Source organism: Bicyclus anynana, chromosome 18 (assembly GCF_947172395.1).
Source record: "Bicyclus anynana chromosome 18, ilBicAnyn1.1, whole genome shotgun sequence".
NCBI lineage: Eukaryota > Metazoa > Arthropoda > Insecta > Lepidoptera > Nymphalidae > Bicyclus > Bicyclus anynana.
This window is the reverse complement of record NC_069100.1, coordinates 2,520,401-2,544,152: the sequence shown is the minus strand read 5'-3', so window position 1 is coordinate 2,544,152 and position 23,752 is coordinate 2,520,401. Positions and strand designations below refer to the sequence as shown.

The following is a 23,752-nucleotide window of genomic DNA, read 5'->3' as shown; positions in this document are numbered from 1 at the left end:
TTTATTTATGGTAGAAATTACGACTAAAAGAACACGGTAACACTATTTAAAAAATCAGGTGACTGTCAATGTCACAAATGTCATGCAATAAATTTTCAAACGCAAATACACACCCAAAACCAATTTTTACTGAATACAATAATAAATAGGTAGTGATCTATGTACCAATAGCGAAAGCTATGTAAGCCAAAAATAGAATACAAAAATGAGTGCGATATTAAAATTTATCCGTGAAAACCACATACTGGCGATCATTGAACAAGCGATCGCGAAAAAGAAGTCCCGGTTGAGTTTGAATTCGTTCGAAATCAGGGAAATACCTCCGCTATTATACACCTGTTTGGACGTTGAACATCTTTACTTACATGTAAATAACATTGCGAGTATGCCAGTGCAGTTAACGCAGCTAACAAACCTAACAACATTGACCCTGGACTACAACAATATTAATTATTTGCCCCCGGAAATCGGGAATTTGAAAAATCTCATCAATTTGAACATAAGCTACAACCCATTGCATGCTTTGACGCCAGCGATCGGGAATTTAGAGAACTTGGAAGCTTTGTGGTGCAACAGGATAGGGTTAAAGGAGATCCCCAAGGAAATTGGGAAGTTATCGAAGTTAGACACATTCGGGGCGCGAGGAAATGAACTCAAAGCGATTCCGGTGGAAATGACTAGGCTTACTAAATTGAGGTGAGATTTTTTTTGTTTTTATTACTCAATGACACTGGCTGTGCGACCTTATGACGATTCTGACTAACTTTCTGTTCATTTATAATTATAATTAAACTAGCAGCGCCCTGCGATTTCACCTAGTTCCCTTACTTAGAAATATGGGGTCAAATATGGCTATAATTGTTACATGCTCATAAGGCTTTGCATTAGTGAAAAAAAATTGAAATAATTCCATAGTTTTGTTGTGAAATGGAAATGAACTAGCCAAACTTGTTTATACATCTCTTCCTGTATTGTATGTAGTTAAATTTAATTATTACATTCATTCAATACCTCCCTGTGTATTTACAACTACTTAAAACAATAAAATTTAAGTAAATTAATCACCTAAACCTATTATAAAAATAAGAAATTGAAATACAAAGTTATATTTATTTATATCTAAAGACTTGGTGTTGTAGAATTATTCCACAAATTAATACTGATAAATATGGATGCAAATGCAGATGTCCAAATCTATGTGGAAGTTCCGCATCTGCGGATGCGAATGTGAATGTTCGCAACATCCCTGGTTCGCAGCACTGAACACAGTAGGCCTAAGGTGCACTAGTAGCTAACTGAACTGGAAATAACACCACAAAAATGGACCACCACTCAGGAGTATTTCCCCTAACTCGAGGGTTATATTCTTAAAAGAAAATTAATTAAATATGTCCAAGGAACATGTTCTAAAATGAACATATTTCAGATTACTTTTGAGCTAAGTAGTGATATTGTGTATTGTGTAAGTATATATATATTTATTTATTATTTATATTTCTGTTGTCCAGGTGGTTGACCTTAGAATACAACCACATAGAATATCTGCCCAAAAACATGGACAAGATGGAGTCTCTGGTGCACTGCAACATCCGACAGAATTGTCTCAAGGAGTTTCCCGCCTCGCTGCTCAAATGTCTCGACCTGATGTTCCTACAGCTCAACCACAACCAAGTACTTTATACTATAATAATATTATAATATGGTCTAAAATCCTGCTTTAAAAATATACAGGGTGTCCCTGGTTCAAAAAGAAAAATTCAAAAAAAAATATATATCTTACCCTAGGGATTTTTTCAAAACTATTCAAATTAGTTTTAGATAATTAGGTGGTGTATCTACCATCTGTTTTTTATCTATTACTTACGGGACACCCTGTATAACCTAGTCTGTTATTTATTAGTAATAAGAAATAAATCTGTCTGTCTGTCTACACTGATATGAAATCACAAAGTTTGTGTGATGTACTAGGGTAGTTTGGCTCATATCAAATTTAATATAAAAACAATATTAATTTCGTAACGTACAGGGAATAAGGGTCCGAAATATATCGATATTAATAATTGACGGCCTCCGTGGCGCAGTGGTGTGCGCGGTGGATTTACAAGACGGAGCTCCTGGGTTCGATCCCCAGCTGGGCCGATTGAGGTTTTCTTAATTGGGCCATGTCTAGCTGGTGGAAGGCTTCGGCCGTTGCTAGTTACCACCCTACCGACAAAGACGTACCTCCAAGCGATTTAGCGATCTGGTACAATGTCGTGTAGAAACCGAAAGGAGTGTGGATCTTCATCCTCCTCCTAACAAGTTAGCCCGCTTCCATCTTAGATTACTTCACCACTTACTATCAATTGAGATTATAGTCAAGGGCTAAAGAAAAGAATAAAGTAAAGAACAAAAATAAAAAATATATTTTTTTTTTTGATTAATCTAGTAATAGATAATGAACTATTTAAGACCATTTAAAAAAGTGTCAACTAGCCTATTTGACTGTGCACCTATTTTGTATGAATTACAAGTACACAATCAATGGTTTGCTTTCAGATACGCCGTCTGCCAGATGACTTTCAATCGGCGTGCCCCCCCGCTCTAGAGATGATTGACCTGAGGCACAACCCTATCTGTGACCTCCCGCACGAGGTCAGTGTAATACAAAGTCAAAAGCACACTAATACAACTTTACAAATACATTGTTTGTTTTTATTACAAAGATAACGTGGCTTAGTACTGTGCGCGGCGGATTTACAAGACGGAGGTCCTGGGTTCGATCCCTGGCTGGGCTGATTGAGGTTTTCTTATTTGGTCCATGTCTAGCTGGTAGGAGGCTTCGGCCGTGGCTAGTTACCCTACCGGCAAAGACATACCGCCAAGCGTATTTAGCGTTCAGGTACGATGCCGTGTAGATACCGAAAGTTAGCCCGTTTCTATCTTAGATTGCATCATCACTTACTATCAGGTGAGATTGTAGTCGAGGACTAACTTGTATAAGAATAAAAAAACAAAGATATAGATAAGGGTTAATTAATAAGATTAACTTTTCACAAATGAAACTTAACTCCATCTTTTAGTAAAATATAAGCTGTTTTTTACAGCATTCAACTGCACTAACCACAACCAGCATTTTTGGGGAGTTCTTTACAACACCGATTACAACAATGAATAATAAATAATAATAATAATAAAGCCTTTATTTCCAATAATATACAAGTAATTTCAAAAACAGTATTCATCATAAATCTAATATTATTCTTTTAAGCAAAACATGTCAATTCTAAATAAAAATTTTTATAGATGTTTTATGTCAGAAAAGTTCTTCGTCATTGTTAGTAAGTATTTGTTTAGTCCAATTTAGTCAAAGAAAATAAGTTCTATAAGTTTACGTCACTGCTTGCTGTCAATTAATTATTATTGGAACGCCCATTTTTTACAACAATGAAACATCACTTTATTTTCATCATTTGTCATTTCAGAACATCTTTTATCGTCGTTATTATTATTTTTTTTTATTCTTTACAAGTTAGTCCTTGACTACAATCACACCTGATGGTAAGTGATGATGCAGTCTAAGATGGAAACGGGCTAACTTGTTAGGAGGAGGATGAAAATCCACACTCCTTTCGGTTTCTCTACACGACATCATACCGGAACGCTAAATCTAACTAGTAACTGGCCACAGCCAAAGCCTACCTACCACCAGCCAAAACTAACGACAAGAAAAGATGTTCTGAAATGAACATCCATCAACTGATATGATGATCATGGTAGATGATGTTTTGTTTTTTAACTGTTTTATTTATTTGACAGCAACACAATCTCATACGCTACACAGAGGCGCTCCCCACCGCGGCGGCACCGGAGTTGGCATCCGCATCCGCCTCGTCGAACGCGTGGCCGCACGCCGCCACCGCGCTCGCCGTCAACGCGACCGCGCTGCGCCTGCCCGCAGTACCGGCCGGCGCGACGGCGCTGCGTCTGCCCGTAGTACCAGCGCCGCGCCACGCCGACCCGCTGGGTCGTGACGTATTAGGTACGTATATCGATATAGCGAATATCCGCATCCGCGTCGTCGAGGGAAAGCAGTCACCGCGCTCGCCGTCAACGCGACCGTTCTGTCGTGATGTGCTAGGTACGTACTCGTATTATCGATATTGCATTTTTACATATCTCTTCCCAGAATATCCGCATCCGCATCCGCCTCGTCGAGCGCTAGATCGCACGCCAAAGCGCTCATGTTAGGTACGTGTATCGATATAGTGGATATTTGTAGCAGCATCTATGTTCCCAGAATATCCGCATCCAGATAAGACATCCACATCCGCCTCATCGAGCACTCGACTGTGCACCAAAACGCTCGTGTTAGATGCGTACCTATCAATTTTGCGAATACAGCAGCATCGGTGTTCCCGGAATATCCACATCCGCCTCGTCGAGGGGTACCAGTCGACGTGCTCGCCGTCACGCGACGCGCTCAACTTTACCGCTTCCTATGATAGGCTGTTCAAGGCCTTTTAATCTGCTGGTGAATCCGGCACTGATGTTCTTTGGTTGTTGCCAGAGGTGGAGGGAGACGAGTCGTCGGTGGAGGACTCGGAGGACTGGGAGAACAGCGTGAACAGCTCCGAGCTGGATGTGCAGTACCAGAGCGACGACGAGCGCGCCGACAACGAGGTACTCTTGACTCCCTATCTCATTGACCGACCATTTTGTCATACATTGTTGGGTTAAGCAGGTTAATGACCTGCAAGCTTTTTAAGCAACTGCTTATGTCTAGGAGGCACTGGAGACGATCAAGAAAAGAAACCCCAGTATCTGTATCGATGAGAACTTTACATCTGGGGGTCTGGTGATGGAGACGAGGGACCGTTAAGGGAACTCCTCGACGGTTCAAAATAGTTACATTGTTATTCATTCAATTACTTTTTACAATCATAATATATCACCTTAGTTATGTGTCAATGTTGTTCAAAATGATAAAATAAATATTGACACAAACGTTTGCAACTCTTCATGCTTACAATACTTCAGTGAAACTGTAATTAAATCTTTTCAATTGTTGTTTATCTTGGTCCACAATATCAACAACCCATATTCGACTCACTGTTGAACACGAGTCTCCACTCATAATGAAAAAGGGTTAAGCCTTATTGCACCACGCTGGCCAAATGCGGATTGGCAGAATTCACACACAGAGAAAATTCCTCCTATTCCTCACGATGTTTTTCCTTCACCATTTGAGACATGTGATATTTTATTTCTTAAAATGCACACAACTGAAAAGTTGGAGGTGCATGCCCCGGACCGGATACGAACCCACGCTCTCCGAATCGAAGACAGAGGTCATATCCACTGGGCTATCACGGTCCACAACACCAGTTGGTAACACTAATAAAAATAGTTCCTTTCTTTCAGGCCATCGGCATGGTGTTGCCAGAATTGTCTCGCTATGCGTCCACTGCGAGCTAAATTGCCACCATCAGCTACCAATGCATGATCGGAAACTTCTTTATATCTACTGGTATCATTGATCAGCTGTCAAATTACTATTTAAATGGAAAACTACCAAAGCAAGTTTAATTATCATCATTGGCAACACTGATCAAGTTTTAACCTTCAAGTTGTCTTGTTTCTTTTTAGAAAGACAAAATAATAATCACAAATGTTAGTAATTAGTGAAGAAATTTTAATGTGAAATTTAAATATGAAATATGCATGTATTTTTTATATTTTTAATGGATTTTTGACATTGCCAAACAAACCATAAAAGGTTAGGAACAACTTTTAATAACCTCATTATTGATACTAGTTGGAAGGAGGGTAAAGTTGTTACTAACCAGATGTTTTTTTTTTACTGTTGATTAATTAATAGTTATACAATTTACCAGTCACAATGTCGTACAAATTGTGTGGTACATAATCTCGTTCAGACGCTCAAAAATTTTCATTTCCTGGTAACTCAGTTAGCTACCAGAATCAAGAATTTTCGTAAACAAAATAGTTCATCGTCTCATCGAGATGAAGCTACTCACAAAAAATTAACTTGATAGTAATCAGTTGTACAAAATGTTCTACGGATCCCTGACTATATCTATTATCTAGCATTTCGGATAACGTGCATATTTCATATCAATACCACATTCACTCAGTGGCGTGCATAAGGTTGTCGATCAGGGTATGCACTAGTAATAAAATGAAGCAAATCTGTATTTAATATGCACTAAGAAGACAACTCTTAGGGTATGCAGTACTTTAATGCATGTATGAAGTGCACGCCACTATTCACTATGAATCTAATAACTTTTGTTTTATTACTTACAACTTGTTAAAAAAAACTACAAATTATTACTTATATACTAATTACTGGTAATAGTAAATATTTGTCAGAAAAAGCGGAAAAAAGACCAACATTCGGTGGTAATGTTTAAATTTAAAAAAAAAAATTATATTAAGCTAATTATAAATCTATTTTTTTTTTCTAAGATTATTATTTTATATTGTGATACTTTTATTTAGTGAAATCAAAAATTATGTGATATATATATATTTTTTTTTTCTAAAATATTTTTTTGTAACTGTATTAAATATGACAATAATTTTGATTATTTTTTTAGTTTTAGGTGTTGCACAAAATATGTGTGAATTTATTACATTTTTCACTTTAAAGATTTTTGGTTTTTAGATATAAAATGAGTAGGTAAATATTGTCTATTTAACAAATTTTACAAAATATATTATTGGCACTAAAATAAAAAAAATATATAAATAATTTCACGAATGAATCTTGTAGTTGGGTTTCCACGTTATCGCTAACCTGAGCGTACTTTTTATTTATTAATCTACATAGTGGTACTGCGAACAATATCATGATTAAGGATGGATCTGCGAACGAAATAATCATAGTTTACTTAATTTTTGTAGTTACTCAGAGGTAAAATTATCCGCCATCTTTTATATGACGAGAGTATATTAAAGTGGGCGGATAATTGTGCCTCTGAGTATATAATCCCTTCACCATAATTAAAAAATGCCGACTCTCGCCTTCTTTGTAAAATAAATATATCTTTTTTGCTAAGCTAATTTATAAAATAAATATATCTTAGGTTCAGGTTCGCAAACATTGTTACCCAGCCTTATTTGATCACTGACCACTATTAAGATAGTTGAGTGAACTAAATTTATTATAATAAATAAATATCATAATGGTTATGTTCCACTAAGCGATCACAACGATCACGCTCACAACCAAAGTTTTTCCAAAGTGGAATGGAGCGTTGATGTAAAATAAAACCAAAAAATATGCAAAACATTACAAAAAATAATATTTTATTGTTATTGTGTAATTTTTAATTTACCACTAAAATTATTTGAATAGTTCAACATTTCTGGACTGATTATTTTTTACATTTATTCATTATTTTTTTCGTATTACATTAAAAATCTATACAACAAAATATAACAATAATAATTTTCGTTGTCTCCATATACTTAATGATAGTTTCTTACTTCTAATTTCCAAAATTGCTCTGATATACAGATCATCAACCGATTAGTGAATAACAATATCATGATAACCCACCTCTTCGGACGGACCAGTGAAATTAATGACGTCATTAGTGACGTTTTCGTCGCGACCACAACAACCATGGTCGTCATATGATCGCTTAGTAGAACGTAGCCCTTAAATTATTTCTCAGTGGCGTGCTCAAGGTTTGGAACAGGGTAAGCAATATACGTACAAATTGTACAAAATGAAAAATTACATCTCCAATGCAGGTTCGTACTGAATTCTCGAAGTAGGTGGTGCATTTTTGCATCTATGAATGGTATGCCACTGATGATTCTATATAATTATTATATTAGTAATAACTTAAAAATGAATATTAACAATTGATAATGACTGTCCCTTGACAAATTTTCGAAATCTTGTTCACTGCCAAAATAAATTTAAAAAATTAGTAAAATAATATTCCTATCATTCAAAAAATTAATAAATTTAATATGTAGTAACAAATATGCCAAACTGAAGGTTTTGTAGGATTTAGTGGGAAAATTCCCATCTTTTATTATTAGACTATTGTCTCAACTATACTATACTTAATTGGAGAAATATTAGTCGTGTTAAACAGGGTTGATGTTTTCTCTTTTCAAAAAAAAATCGAAAAAAATAATGTATGACAGATACCATTTATATTTAAATGTGTCTGGTTTTGTAAAAATTACAGTAATCTCTTTAATTAGTATATTTTCATAATACCTCATTGGTTCATGTAGCGGAGTTCGGATCACGAGGACTTCGGTTCGAATCCTGGGTCGGTAAAAAAAATAATTTTTCCTTCAAAAAAATATAAGTAAAATTTCTCAGTTCAAATTTCAAAGTTGGGAAGTTGCTAGTACCCCCATGCCTCGCAGAGCATGTTAAGTATATGCGTAAGGTTTTTGTTTTTATTTTAAACTAGCTGAAGCTGTGCGGTTGCCCCGCGTAGTTCCTGTTCCCGTAGGAATACGGCGATAATATATAGCCTATAGCCTTCATCGAAAAATCTAACACTGAAACAATTTTTCAAATCGGACCAGTAATTTCTGAGATTAGCGCGTTCAACCAGACAAACAAACTCTTCAGCTTTATAATATTAGTATAGATATACAAGTATAATCCAAATATTATTATTTATTAATATTGGATCAAATAAGCCAAGTTCTATCGAAGCTCCATAAGCCACCACTCCGTCCTTAGGGTCCTTCCACTCCTTCTGACCTTCGGGTTATAGCACATTAAAACTAACAAGCACCGGATCAGAGCCTCGCTTCGTGCAGTTTTTTTTTTTTAAAAGAACATGCCATAACTTTTAAATATGATCAATATTCCCATTCCCCTCCAACTAGTCGGAAAAGACTGTGTTAGGAGTGGGTACGACAACAGTCCAACAGGGCGGGGAACCACCACCTCGGTGATGAGTCTGACCGCTTTTACCGTTGAGCTATTGAGGCTTTATATGAACCACTTTGGACAACGACATACACTCCGCAAAACGACGGCACTCTAGCGCTGATCGTTATTGCACAGAAGTCATTAGTGAGGTTTATGTGTATATAGGGGTAAGGCTCCGTGCCCACCCTAGTATGGACCTGTGCCTACCTTAGAATTCTGGGCTACCGATATGGAATTCTATTATGATACTAATAATAGACTTGATGTAGGGGGGCCAGGCCCACCCTAGGAAATAATCCTAGATCTACTCACATTACGTCTATGCTGTAGCGTAACCGGATCGCATCACGAGGCAGCTAGAATATCGGGTCATCGGGTGCTCTAATGAGATATGACCCTAAAGTATAATGTTCTATGAATAACCTTCAACGTCTCTGTCCAATCTCAAATACATATTACTACATACATACTTTAGTTTCAATGAGTCATCATACATCAATAATGAAACTCTTTAGTTCAGTCGCTGTCAAACTTTTTCAGGGGCTCAACAATCAAAAAAAAATTTAAAATTTAACTTCTCGCACATTCTGTTTTTAATAATTATGTAGCGTTTACATATACAATCTCTATATAGTTAAGGTTACCATGTTATTAACGTTGGTTGGAATATTCATACAAAGACTTGCTCGATTTGACTGAGGACTGAGGTGACTTTTATAAAGGAGCTTTGTCGGTTTAAAATAAATTATACGAAAGTTTATATTATACCATGGTTCAAATAACAATGTAAGGGTGCTTTTCCACCAGAGATGTGTTACGCTACGTTGCTATGGATGCGTTTGATATCCACCATTGGAGCACATAGCTTAGCATTGGTGGAAACGAATTCAACTAAGATATGTTTTTCATATTGAAGGGTGCGTGCTAACAATACATAGCATGCTCGTAGCTCGAGCTTCGTATCATCCTCGCATAACTTAAATAGCTTAGTATTGATGGAAACGGTCACATATCTTTGCAGCAAAGGTAGCACATCTCGGGTGGAAAAGCCCTAAAGCTGAGCGTCCACAATATTCGTATTGCGTACCTATTTTCGCGCATATATATATAAAAACTTGGCGTTTTAACAACCAGTTACAGTTATGGATATTGATGGACATTCAGCTTAATAATTTATGAATATAATACATATTAGATATACGTATCTACGGTTGTACTGTATTGCTCAGCGTACTATTAATAGTGTAAACGGGTCTTCAGGAAACATATTGATATGACATATTCAAAATAAAACTAACTATTGAAAATGTCTTTTATTATTCAACCATACACTTACATTTTTTATTTTATACTTTTTATCTCATTCTGAGAGGAGACCCGTGCTTGATAACGAGCCGAACATGGGTTGCTAATGATGATACTGTATCTTAACTGGTTCTGTTTTAACTATCGAGTTAAAACAGAACCTGTTAAGATACAGTGTCATCGTATAAATACATCTATACTTATAATAAATCTATAGAGAGGTCAATTCTGTACATGAAATATATTTCCAAAATAACCATCAGGGGGTGATTAGTGATCGATACTGATGCCAAAAATGCAATCAGTAAAATTTTTGTCTGTCTGTCTGTCTGTATGTTCTTTATAGAAACAAAAACTACTGGACGGATTTTAACGAAACTTGGTACAATTATTCAACATACTCCTGGGCAGGTTATAGTATACTTTTCATTACGCTACGACCAATAGGAGCAGAGCAGTGAAGAGAAATGTTGAGAAAACGGGAGAAGTTACTCAATTTTTTAAGCTTCCGTCGCGTGTACAGACTTAATGGTTAAAGCTACATAGAAATCATGTATGACGGAAATGTTCTCCTTATAATTATCTATAAAAACACAACAGCATATATATGTCTATCTTTTATGGTTGACCTACAGTTCTTTGTATCGACAAAGAATTACTATTTGTCTATTTGTTTTTAGATAGATATAGTCGTTATCAACCCATATTCGGCTCACTGCTGAGCTCGAGTCTCCTCTCAGAATGAGTGGGGTTAGGCCTTAGTCCACCACGCTGGCCCAATGCGGATTGGCAGACTTCACACACGCAGAGAATTAGGAAATTTCTCTGGTATGTTTCCTCACGATGTTTTCCTTCACCGTTTGGGACACGTGATATTTAATTTCTTAAAATGCACACAACTGGAAAGTTGGAGGTGCATGCCCCGGACCGGATTCGAACCCACACCCTCCGGAGTCGGAGGCAGAGGTCATATCCACAGGGCTATCACGGCTCTTGGATAGGTGCCTATAGTCAGATGCAATATTTATGACATCTCCGAAAAAATGTGCGCGTGTTGTTTCTACACACAGGCCATACAAAAGTGTGGGGCTACTATCGTCTGCGTAACCGAGGATACCTAAAGTTTTACATCATAAAGCTAGCATCCGATTGACTGCATCATGCCATGGTCGTTTATTTTGCAAGTTACAGATATAAGACTCACCAAGGACATATCGCAAGTTAGTTTTACTAGATTTGCTAAACTAATTTTTCTTTTTGTTTTTACCAATTCTATTTTATTTCTTGTATTATATAGTATATTCAAATAGTAGTTGTAAAATGTTTCCTTTTCTTGTTACTGTAAAATGTATTTATTTTCTTATGTAAACAGATTTTTTTTTTTTTTTTTTTTCTCTGGGTTTATCTGCGATCAGTAAGAACTATAAGCAGATATGTTCTATGATGACTTCGCTTTTCGAGTGTATTCCCCAGTGAGAACATCCCCTCATTGTTTTTATAATAATCTTTTTTTTATGTAATCGTTAATTTATTTTAATATTACGGAAATGTGCATGCCGTGTCTACTTTCATTTGATTGTGCAGAGCCTTGTGTTTGTGTTTTTTTTTTTTAGATTGTATTTGTGTAAATGCTGCAACAGTCACTGGTGGATCAAATAAATAAATTAATTAATTAATTAATAAAAAAAACATACAAAAAATCTTTGGAATTCTTTATTAAAAACATCGACTAACATAGTCTACTAACCCTCTTATTTACAGTTTAAAGGTCTTCGCTCACTACATAGTTTTGTTTAGTATCTACCACACTCGTAAAAATCCTGTATATCTAAGTTAAAATGGCACTTTTCAACACTGAGTTGACGATCTAATTTATTAACTAAACTAGCATCTACATCGACTTCGTTTACGTGAAATTCATTAGATGAAATGTAGGTACCTTAATTTATGTCCTTTCTCTACCACTGATATGTATTATGATTTATTTGTTAAATAATTAAGGCGCGAAAGCGTAACAAACTTAAATAAATTTATTATTAAGATTCAAGATTTTATAAGATGTGAATAGAAAGATTTTATAAGAAAGTAGAACAGAGTTAAATTAAATTACAATTAGCATGGGAATCCAGGGCCGGACGCTAGTTTTAAAAATATATATATTTTTGCTTATTAATTTACTTAGTACTTATGTAGCGAGCGAAAAGTTTAACTTAAATATAACAGTCTAACAAGCCCATATGTTTAAGTTATCACATTATATTATAATATACATAAATAACTAATAAATATCTATAATATCAATTATAAAACCCCTAATTATAACATTGGTGCTTAAATTGTATGAAATTTTTCTAAACTATAACCTTAATAGTTAGTTAGGTTCAAAAATCATTATCGCCCAAATCCATAAACATGGATTAAGATTTAAACCTCAATTTTCTTCAAAGTAAAGTAGATTTAATCACTACTGTTTAAAGTTCATTTTACTTTGAAGTTAAGTTAAAACTCAATTCATGTTTATGAGTATGGCCTATAGTGATTGATTGGATTTTTGTTATGATATAAATACTTATGTTTAAAAATATAGGTATTACATTTCATTTTACTTGACGGTACTCGACTGATCCTTTAGTGTAGCGATTGATTCTGTGTTAGAATCCTTAATATCCTTAGCTGTAAGGCGGAATTTGGTGTTTATTTCAATAAGATCTGACTGTAACCTGAATTCGCAATAAACAAATTTTGATTTGATTTGATTTGAACATTGTGACAGATTCCAGGTCCCAAAAAAACTATGTTTTTTAATTGACCTCTGGCATTTGCGATTTGGATTGTAACTACTTACGGCCAAAGTCTACTGCCAGATAGTAGGCCAAAACAAGTTACCACTTAAATTTGCAAATGCCTACTACAATCCATTTAAATTTTTCTGTACAATACCATAAATAGGATGAAATAAATCATACTCCTTACAAATTGACACGATACCCTTGGACTGCGTTGTCACTTAACATCTGATGGTATCACAGTCAAGTTTTATAACTATACTTAAGCCATACTCGATGTAAACTGTTTACCAACAAACAAATTAAAAATGAGGGTATAAATCACTAGTCATTTCACACCTAATAATAATTATAATTAAGTTGTTCTTAAATTAATGACAATAAATTTGATTAATAAGCTTAGAACAATTAGATATAGTTAATATATTTTGAATAACATTTTATAAACAAATTATATATGATTTTAAATAAATAAGTTATGAAATAACATGCGTTTTACTTATTTCTAATTTGTTTGTTGGTAAACAGTACACATCGAATATGGCTTTAGTATAATAAATAGGTTTTGTAGATAGTCTGCTATACTGTGCCCAAAAATTCGACCGAAACTGCAATAAATTAGACATTATGTCCATTTTTAACCAACTTCCAAAAATGAGGAGGTTCTACGTTCGGCTGTATGTATGTTTTTTTTTAAATTGTTACAAGCAGTACTAAGTTTTTTTCTCCAGTCGTTGATATTCTTCTAATAGTGACTCTTCCTCTATAAAAGGGAATGAATCTGAAAATAGATACAAAATATTAATAAACAGAAAGCAGCAGAAAACATGGATGACACTGGTGAATTTTAAATAAAAGAACATACTAGTTTTTTTTTTTTTATTCTTTACAAGTTAGCTCTTGACGACAATCTTACCTGATGGTAAGTGATGAAGCAATCTGAGATGGAAGCGGGCTAACTTGTTAGGAGGAGGATGAAAATCCACACCCCTTTCGGTTTCTACACAGCATCGTACCGGAACGCTAAATCGCTTGGCGGTACGTCTTTGCCAGTAGGATGATAACTAGCCACGGCCAATGCATGCGGTCGTTGGCTTTAGAAAATAGTAGGTCCTAGGGTCCAAACCCTCACTTGGCCTTCTATCTAATAGCTCTCTCTATCAATAATTATTTATCTATATCATTGCATATAATGGAAGTAAATTGACATAGATTTTATACATAAAAATTATCATTTTTCAAAAACATTACCTACCTTCTCGTTCTAGCTTCATTTTAGAAATTATTTTGGAATTGCCGTCGTCTTTTTCTGTTTTCACCTCGATTCCTAATTTTGTCTGAAACAAAAAAGGCATGTTTTTGATCCAAATATTGCGCGACAAAATTCAATTCTAAAAATATTATTTAAACATTCTGATACAAGTACATTTATCGTAAATTCATAGCATCATAAAAAAATACTATTATCTACCTTTTATCATAACAAGTACAAATAATTCATTTTAAAAATACATTTTCTTCTTTGAGGAAAAACATAAAAAGCACAATAATATCTAAATTAAAAAAAAAATATTTAAATAGTCTAATTCATATTAAATTATCTCGTTTATTAAGTACTAGCGGACGCCCGCGACTTCGTCCGCGTGAAAATCGATGTCAACTTTCAACCCCTATTTCACATTCTATTTTGCAAGTTTTATAACTTATACCTAATAAATAGTCCACTTATCATTTTACATTTACAAATGTACCTAGAAAAATTAAGGACTTTCCGTATAAACTTTCTACCCCTACTTCACCCATTTCTGATTTTGTTTTCGCGACAAAAAGTATCCTATTATCCTTCTACGTATTATGGTCTCAAATCGTCTTAAGTATCATTTAAATTCATTATGTAGTTTCAGCGTGATGCCCGGTCAAAAAAAAAGGCAAACAGACAGACAAAAAATAGAAAATAGGCTTCAGTATCGATCTCCTACCTCTACCCTACTCCTACCCTACTTGTACCCTAACTGTATCCTACCCCTACCCTACCCGTACCCTACCCTACCCGTAATCTTCCATTTCCCTACCGTTAGGATAGGGGTAGGCCCTACCCCTACCCTACCCCTAACCTTGGCATACACTCCCCTACCCTGCCCTACCCCACCCTACCCCTACCCTACCTTTACCCCTACCCTACCTGTACCCTACCCTACCCTACCCTATACCTTCCCTACCTTACCCCTACCCTTAGCAAAATCGGTCCAGCCCTATGAGCGTGGTGCGATGACAAAGGAAAATAGAGACTTCTATGCTAAAATTATAATCTTTGGATCTACTGAACCGATTTGAAAGATTGTTTTACCAATAGAAAGCTACGTTATTTGCGAGTGTCATAGGCTATGCTTGATTTCCATATTCACACAGGAACGGGAACTACGTAATTGAAAGCGCGGGGCGTCATGTAGCGGAATTTCTGCGTCTTTTAGAAATTTTGTATTATCTCCGAAACTATTTAACGAATTAACATACTATAAAGGGCAAATCTTATCTCCATAATATCCTTGTGATTATTAAATAATTTATTTTAATAAGGATTAAAGTTTAATTGTATAAATAATGACGTAAACCTAAGTATATAAAATTAATAATTTTTAAAACACAAAAGGTACTATATCTGTTAATATATAGAAGATAGATATATGGTGTCGCGGACTTTTTTGTAGAACTTTTAAAGATACATAAAGCCTCCATACATTAATTTCAATTTTACACAATGGTTAAGGCAGCGCATGCGAATAAGTCTGCTTAAGAGGATTTTCGGTCCGACTTGTATGGCAAAAACTGTGTTAACTCGGCGAATATATATTATACTAAAATAAAATATAGCCTATAGCACTCCCCGATAATGTAGCATTCTACTGGTGAAAGAATTTTTGAAATCGGACCAGTAGTTCCGAAGATTACCCCATTTAAAAAATGTGACAAACTTACAAACTTACAAACTTTACCTCTTTATAATATTAGTATAGATATAGATAAGTATATTAGTTAAACATGATGTAAAAAAAATTATGTACCTTGAGGAAATCCGGTAACCCATCTTGCAAGTGATACCAACTTAAGATGAATATTAGCGAGACGACGAATAAGTTCGAGCAGATACCTGAAAAATACCATTAAAAAATAAGTATTATAGAATTAAGAACTTTAAGAACAAATAAAATTATTTGGGAACATTTTATTAGCATTTTATTTTTAATCTAGCGGACACCCGCGACAACATTCCGCTTGGAATTCAGTTTTTCACAAACCCCCCGAGGACTAAAAATCTATTTCCATTCCAAATCTCAAAAAGCCACAACATAAAGGAGGAACAAACATACTTACACACACACAAACCTATTTATTTATAAATAAATAGGTTTATTTATAGTACCCAAATAACAATAATAAAATTATTTACCCTACCAACAAAGACGTACCGCCAAGCGATTTCGCGTACCGGTACGATGTCCTGTAAAACCGAAAGGAGTGTGGATTTTCATCCTCCTCCTAACAAGTTAGCCAGCTTCCATCTCAAATTGCATCATCACTTACCAACAGGTGAGATTGTAGTCAAGGGCTAACTTGTCGAGAAAAAAAAAATACCCTGTTATTCCCTCAACAACACTACTTTTTATGCTGTTATACTCACTATTCAGTGGCGTGCACTTCGTAGATGCCAACATGTACTGCCTACCCTAAGGACTCATTGCAACCCTGTGTTGCGGAAGGAATTTACCGTTTTTCACAATTTATATGTACAGTGCATACCCTAGTTAAATACATTGTGCACGCCACTGTCACTATTACACTATTATTTATCTATCTTCACTTTCACCAGTATGAGTGTGAATAACTTCTTCTTCATCTTTTAAACTTTCTCTTTCTGTTTATTTTTAAACTTTAGTACATTTGTCCCGTACATGACGTCAAAATGTAAGAGCGGCTCAAAATTTAAAAATGTACTAATTCACATTTTCTGTCGCTGTAGTTGCTTTACTTGCAAGCGAGAGGAAGCGAGGCACTAATACAATTCTCAAATGGCACGTCATGTTTGGTCTTGTCATATAATTTTGTACTCTATGCCATAAACAGTAAACACACACGATTACATGTCTTCCAAGCGCGAGGGAAATAACTTAATGCGTTTAGAAATATATTTTTTTTAACTTGGATTTATGAAATTAACATTTTATGAAAAAAATAATTACTCAGTAATTTAAAAACTGAAATAATAATAACCAAGGAGAGTCGATCTATTTTTCAAGTTAATAATAGGTATGGCTTAAATTAGCAGTAATTAAGACAAACTATTATAATATAAATAAAAAACAAATATGCTCTACAATTGTACTCGCTATACGAGAAAGGATCCTCCAATCCAATGTCCTATTTCAAATATTTGACTTAACTAGTACAAACATGACATTTGTACACGTTACTTCAAACCAGTTCAAATATGACATTTGTACTTGTTACTTCAAAATTCAAATGTAGTGCCAAGCATCAGTACGCCTCGCCTCATTTGAAGTGGGACATTGTACTGCCTCGGTACAAAAAAGAGGCAACCAGTGTTGCCAGAAGGTTACTTTTGTAACCTTTTAGGTGATTTTTTGACTGCATTGGTAACTTTTAGGTTACATTAATAAAAAGGTTACTTTTACGTGATATTTCGGAATTTTTAGAATTAACTTACAATTTCGTATATCTAAAACAGAACGGTCGTTAAATCAACAAATGCGGACAAATGCTCAAGAACTCATCGATGTTTCTGTGTCAATCTCACTATAAATGAAGACGTTACAATTGACGTTGCGAAATAAGCAAGTTGCAGTCACATTGAATTTCTTAAAAAAATCAAGTATGAATTTAAGAAATTAACGTCTATTGTTTTTAAATCCTAGCTCTTTAATTGTATTTTTCTTATCCCATAAGTAAAAGGCAAACAATCAGGGCCTTACTTAAGATGATTCTATTTACGAGTAAAATCTCCTTCGGTTTGTAGTAATTTAGTACTTGGCTAGTATTCGTAACAGACAGATATTAAAAAAAAAAAAAACAAAATTACTTTAGCCCTCAGAGGCTGAAATGGTGGTTTAGCCATGCTGTGGAACGCAAATAGCAAGAGTAGTAGTAGTCAAAAGGTTACTTTTTACACAAAAAGGTTACTTTTTTTTTAATATTACGGGTAACTTCTCATAAGATCCAACTGGCAACACTGGAGGCAACTCTTACAAACTCTTTTTCAAGTCATGTCCTACCCAACACTACAAAGAAGGAGTCTCACCGATGAGCGCGGATGTCTTGGGCCAGTAGTACATGGCGTAGCGCAGGCCGGTGAAGTGCGCCTCTATGTGCAGCTCCGACGAGAACACCTGCACGAAGCGCGACTGCAGCTCCACATACGCGCAAGTCATGTCCTACCCAACACTACAACGATGGAGTCTCACCGATGAGCGCGGATGTCTTGGGCCAGTAGTACATGGCGTAGCGCAGGCCGGTGAAGTGCGCCTCTATGAGCAGCTCCGACGAGAACACCTGCACGAAGCGCGACTGCAGCTCCACATACGCGCAAGTCATGTCCTACCCAACACTACAACGATGGAGTCTCACCGATGAGCGCGGATGTCTTGGGCCAGTAGTACATGGCGTAGCGCAGGCCGGTGAAGTGCGCCTCTATGTGCAGCTCCGACGAGAACACCTGCACGAAGCGCGACTGCAGCTCCACATACGCGTCCGTCACCGGCCGGGCCTGCGTGGTCACGTTTTTATTTGTTACTAGCTGACGCCGCGCGGTTTCACCCGCGTGGTTTCCGTTTCCGGAAGAATACAGGGATAATATATAGCCTATAACCTTCCTCGATAAATGAGCTATCTAACACTGAAATAATTTTTCAAATCAGACCAGTAGTTCCTGAAATTAGCGCGTTTAAACAAACAAACTCTTGAGTGTAAGGTTCCGTTGATTAAATTAGCACTTTAAACCCTTATTTAATGCACAACAATACCGATAACGATACCGCATACCATTAGATAGATAATCCTCACTTTGCAAGTAGGGAAGGAACCCCAAAAAAAATTTCATTTTCAAAATTTCTTTTACCCATTTATTAGACATAATTAATATCCACCAAATCCTTTAATTAATACCCATGCTAATTTGTCAATCTCAGCTTTCTGGTTCTAACAGGCTCCGAATTATCTTACTTTATCTAATTAATTGAAAATGGATTTTGTATACAATTTACTTGCTCTGAATACATTTTTTAAGTTGGACTATAACTCTTCAAATGGCAATTGCTACTTAGCAGTTATAGTATTCCTTCTAATTTAATATAGCCTCAATAGCTCAACGGTAAGAACCATCAGATTCATTAGGATGCCCCGTTGGTCTATTGTCGTACCCACTCTTAACACAGTTTTTCCCGACTAGTTGGAAAGGAATGGGAATATTAGTCATATTAAAAAAAAAGATGTGACAAAATTTAAAAAAAAAACCATTCCTTTTTATCCTACTTATGTGAATGTTTGAGATGTACCTGATCATCCTCAAAGTCACTGAACAGTTCAACAGTAATGAACTGCTTCTCCTCGTTGAAGCCCGACACCAGCAGTGGAGCGTAGAACAGTGTGCGCATCACTTGGTGTAACTTGGATCTGTAATATGATATAATAAACACATATATCTCAATACTTAACGCTTATATAATTAACTTCACTTGTAACTTTGTATGTAAGAAAATGAAATCTAGGAATCTTAATATGTCCCATTTCCCGGTCTTCGATTACGATGAAATTTTGCACACGCTCTGAGTTCTGCTAAGAAACGTGATAACAAATCCAACATGGCGGACTGGCTGTTTGAAATCCACCCCCATGATATGGATATCAAATGAATGGGTTTGTTGTCAGGAATACGAAAAAAAGTCACGTGACTTAAATCCTATATGGTAGACGTCCAAGATGGCGGACAGGCTATTTGAAATGATGGCTATTATAATATGGGTATCAAATGAAAGAGTTTGCTATCAGGAATACGAAAAAACTCAATTTGTAAATTTTAGTGTGTGCTAAAAGCGTGTTTTTTAGTTTTGTTTGTTTGTTTTGTTTAAACTATTATATTATTAATAGATTAGTTGATGCATATAAACAATAGAGCAACATATAAAACATTCTATAGTGTGGCAAGTTTGTTGATAACACTCCCATGATATGCGGGCGGCAGGAGGAAAGACTACGCGGGTGTACGAACGAAGTTGCCAAGCTATAAATTGGAAGTTTTATTAATGTGTATGCCTGAACATACAATGAACAATTTAAGACTGTTTAAAAAAAAGTGTCGAGTAGTCTATTATAACCAAAACTTCTTTTTTTAATTTTTTATGCTAGGGTGATTATACATAATAATGGTGCTAAGGTTGATATCAAGTATAGAAAGTGTTTACCTGTGTCTAAGCATGGCAGACCTGCATGAGGAAGACACCAGCACTCCCCCTGGTGCTCTCATTTGGGCGCAGACCATAAACATGCCTGTAACAGAATATATTATATACTAGCGGACGCCCGCGACTTCGTCCGCGTGAAAGTCGTTGTAAACTTTCAACTACCCCTATTCTACCCTACATCTACACTACCCTATCCCAACCCTACCCATACCCTACCCTATCCCTACCCTAGGTACTCATTAAGGCTGCACGTCTTTTTTTATTATCCCCCCCCCCCCGCGAGTCGCATCGAGCGCGGCAACCGTTACACAAAAATAATCCATATAGCATGAATTAGTATTCACGCGCGATGGCTTAGCGTATTTCTTGTATAACTTTGGTGTTTCTTTGCCGATTTTTATGATTCTTTTTTTATTGAATAGGTAATAATGTTAACTTTTTTAGTTAGGGATGAGTGATGAGTGTTATAAACATAAGAGTAGATAAATATAATTAGAAAGCTTCGAACTGCTAAGCTATCGGGAGTTACACGTGTTATTGTGAGTCAACCATAAAAGATAGACATATATATGCTGTTGTGTTTTTATAGATAATTTTAAGGAGAACATTTCCGTCATACATGATTTCCATGTAGCTTTAACCATTAAGGCTGTACACGCGACGGAAGCTTAAACAATCGAGTAACTTCTCCCGTTTTCTCAACATTTCTCTTCACTGCTCTGCTCCTATTGATCGTAGCGTAATGAAAAGTATACTATAACCTGCCCAGGAGTATGGAGAATAATTGTATCAAGTTTCGTTAAATTCCGTCCAGTAGTTTTTGTTTCTATAAAGAACATACAGACAGACAGACAGACAGACAGACAGACAAAAATTTTACTGATTGCATTTTTGGCATCAGTATCGATCACTAATCACCCCCTGATAGTTATTTTGGAAATATATTTCATGTACAGAATTGACCTCTCTACAGATTTATTATAAGTATAGATTATTTGGTTATTGATGAACATCTTACTTTAAGTTTTTAGTATAGACTACCGGACGCCCGTAACTTTGTCTGTGTGGAAATCGATGTACACTTTCCACCCCTATTTCTCCCCCAAAACTAAAATTCCATACATGAACAATTTATATGAAAAAAAACTTCAACCCCTATCTATTATATTTAGGGGTAGAATTTTGAAAAATCTTGAGTGATACATTTCTATATTCTCGGTATGGTAGTACAAATACTTTCAACCTCTGTTTTACCCCCTTCTAATTTAATTTTTGCGACTGAAATTATCCTATAACCTTCTACATACTATGGTCTCAAATCCTGCCAAGTTTCAGTTAAATTCATTCAGTAGTTTCAGAGTGATGCGGGGTCAACATTAAATATGGACAGACAGACAAAAAATAAGACAGTATCGATTATAATTACGAGTATAATGCCCTCCAACAATAATTTTCAAAATATCTTCAATGTCTTAAGAGATTGATAACTCATAGCTCAAAGTTAACCATTCCCCATTACCTATGTCTTTGTTGATCTGTGACTCAGGCACCTCCAGTATAAGCTTGATGCGGTAAGGCTGGGAGGACATCAGCATTTGACTGCTTTTGGTGAGTTGCACGTGCGCCGAGGGGAATGAACACACTCCCATGTTTTCATCACATGATCTATAATTATATATTAATAATAATACAATTAGAACATTTATGTATATGAGAATCTATCTATTTAACATACAATAATAATTATTAAGTTATTATCTAAAAATCACCTTCTAGTTATTTGATGAAGATGTTGCTATGCAATGGTGAAAATGGTGAAAATGTTAAGATATATATGTGTTTCTGAAGTCTTGACTAACCATGGTGCATTGGATATTACATTCAATACTTTAATTTTGGAAGCTCTGAAGAGTTTCAATGTTTGAGTGGCTAGCAGAGCCCCAGAGTTGAATACCATATGTCCATATTGGTTTTATTACACATGTGTATATCAGTATTATGTTTTCTAGGCTTAATGTGGATTTTCTCCCAATCAACCAGTACAGTTACTATTTTCTAATAATAATTTAATTAGTTTACATTGTAATTATTACAAAGACTTATTATATTGCCATACTCCATTAATAATATTTTTCTACTTCATTATTAATAATTCAATATTAACCGTTACTAATATTATAAAGAGAAAAGATTTGATTGTTTTTTTGTTTGCATAGTATAAGCTCTAAAACTACTGAACTGATTTAAAAAAATCTTTTACTGTAGGGAAGCTACACTATACCAGCGTGCAATAGGCTATACTTTTCCTCATATCCCACGGGAACTGAAACAATGCAGGTTAAACTGCAGGCTGTCTACTAGTTATTATAATAAACTTACTTGAACTGCAAATGTACTGGTCTGACGTGCGTCACATTAGGCATGTACGTGTAGTAGAAAATCACATATAAAAATATTGAAATCCACAATATTGCTGAAAGGAACACAGATACTATTCCCACTCTGTACACTAACTCTTTAACACTGGTTATGCTATCATTTGTCGTTTTTTTATATCCCGTGTACTGTTCGGAAACGAAAGCCTCGAGAGGAAGGCGGACGAAGTCACGAAACACGTTAAAAGGGTTCATATATGCAAGTATGGCCATTTTCACTAACTGTCCATTTATTTCAAATAGTTATTACTTATCGTAATATAAACGGTCAAGGAAACGGATCTATGATTGTATTAGTTCTGTAGATAGCGTTGATAGAGCGATTGTTTTGTGATAAGACCGTTTCAATGTTCCGGAGGGCAAAGTTGACTGATAAAAAACATCTGATAAAACTCGCGAGAACATTTAAGTTTTATTGTATTCTGAAATACACATACATTTATTTATTAAAAGTAGTAAAATATTATCGTGTGTGATATATATGCACTACACTATCCAATTTGTTTTAGACACTTTTGGTTTAGAATTTTTAAGAAAGTTGCCGGAAAAAATTCTTGACTGTATTTACCAAAAATTGTCAAATTTAAAATGACAGACATAAATGCCAAACGGCTAATTTGACATTCACAGATATTTAACATTTTCATGTCCAATGTCAATGGCAAAATATAAGTAGGCAAGAAAGCATTATTTCTTGAAATAGTGGCCTTTCGTAGCTTCACACTTTTCAATTCAATTTCCTAATTTCCTCATGGCTTGATGCTGTGACAACTTGCTACAATTTCTCCACTTTTCTTTTTATTTCTAAACTGGTCATTCAATTGTCATTTGTCA

General features: G+C 35.3%; 2 protein-coding genes across 2 annotated transcripts; one reads left to right on the top strand and one right to left on the bottom strand.

The window, feature by feature from the left end:
- The first annotated feature begins 69 nt into the window (after nt 1–69).
- LOC112058128 (leucine-rich repeat protein soc-2) lies at nt 70–10,227 on the top strand. The gene is made up of 6 exons (XM_052886781.1): nt 70–696; nt 1,509–1,671; nt 2,539–2,634; nt 3,799–4,021; nt 4,550–4,662; nt 5,404–10,227. The coding sequence occupies exons 1-6, from the start codon at nt 206–208 to the stop codon at nt 5,455–5,457; spliced, it is 1,140 nt and encodes a 379-aa protein (XP_052742741.1). The 5' UTR covers nt 70–205; the 3' UTR covers nt 5,458–10,227.
- A 1,695-nt stretch (nt 10,228–11,922) lies between these two features.
- On the bottom strand, nt 11,923–23,508 carry LOC112058102 (seipin). The gene is made up of 8 exons (XM_024098788.2): nt 22,863–23,508; nt 22,003–22,148; nt 20,484–20,568; nt 19,578–19,695; nt 18,652–18,790; nt 16,074–16,159; nt 14,267–14,348; nt 11,923–13,792 (listed from the first exon to the last, which is right to left on the bottom strand). Exons 1-8 carry the CDS (start codon nt 23,129–23,131, stop codon nt 13,725–13,727), a joined length of 993 nt encoding a protein of 330 aa, XP_023954556.1. The 5' UTR covers nt 23,132–23,508; the 3' UTR covers nt 11,923–13,724.
- Nucleotides 23,509–23,752: the final 244 nt, after the last annotated feature.

Coding starts and splice junctions, on each gene's coding strand:
- LOC112058128 (XM_052886781.1), top strand. CDS start 206: ATGAGTGCGATATTAAAATTTATCCGTGAAAACCACATACTGGCGATC. Junction 697..1,508: donor ACTAGGCTTACTAAATTGAG/GTGAGATTTTTT, acceptor TCTGTTGTCCAG/GTGGTTGACCTTAGAATACA. Junction 2,635..3,798: donor TCTGTGACCTCCCGCACGAG/GTCAGTGTAATA, acceptor TTTATTTGACAG/CAACACAATCTCATACGCTA.
- LOC112058102 (XM_024098788.2), bottom strand. CDS start 23,131: ATGGCCATACTTGCATATATGAACCCTTTTAACGTGTTTCGTGACTTC. Junction 22,149..22,862: donor CCAGTACATTTGCAGTTCAA/GTAAGTTTATTA, acceptor ATATAATTATAG/ATCATGTGATGAAAACATGG. Junction 19,696..20,483: donor TCTGCCATGCTTAGACACAG/GTAAACACTTTC, acceptor ATCATATTACAG/ATCCAAGTTACACCAAGTGA.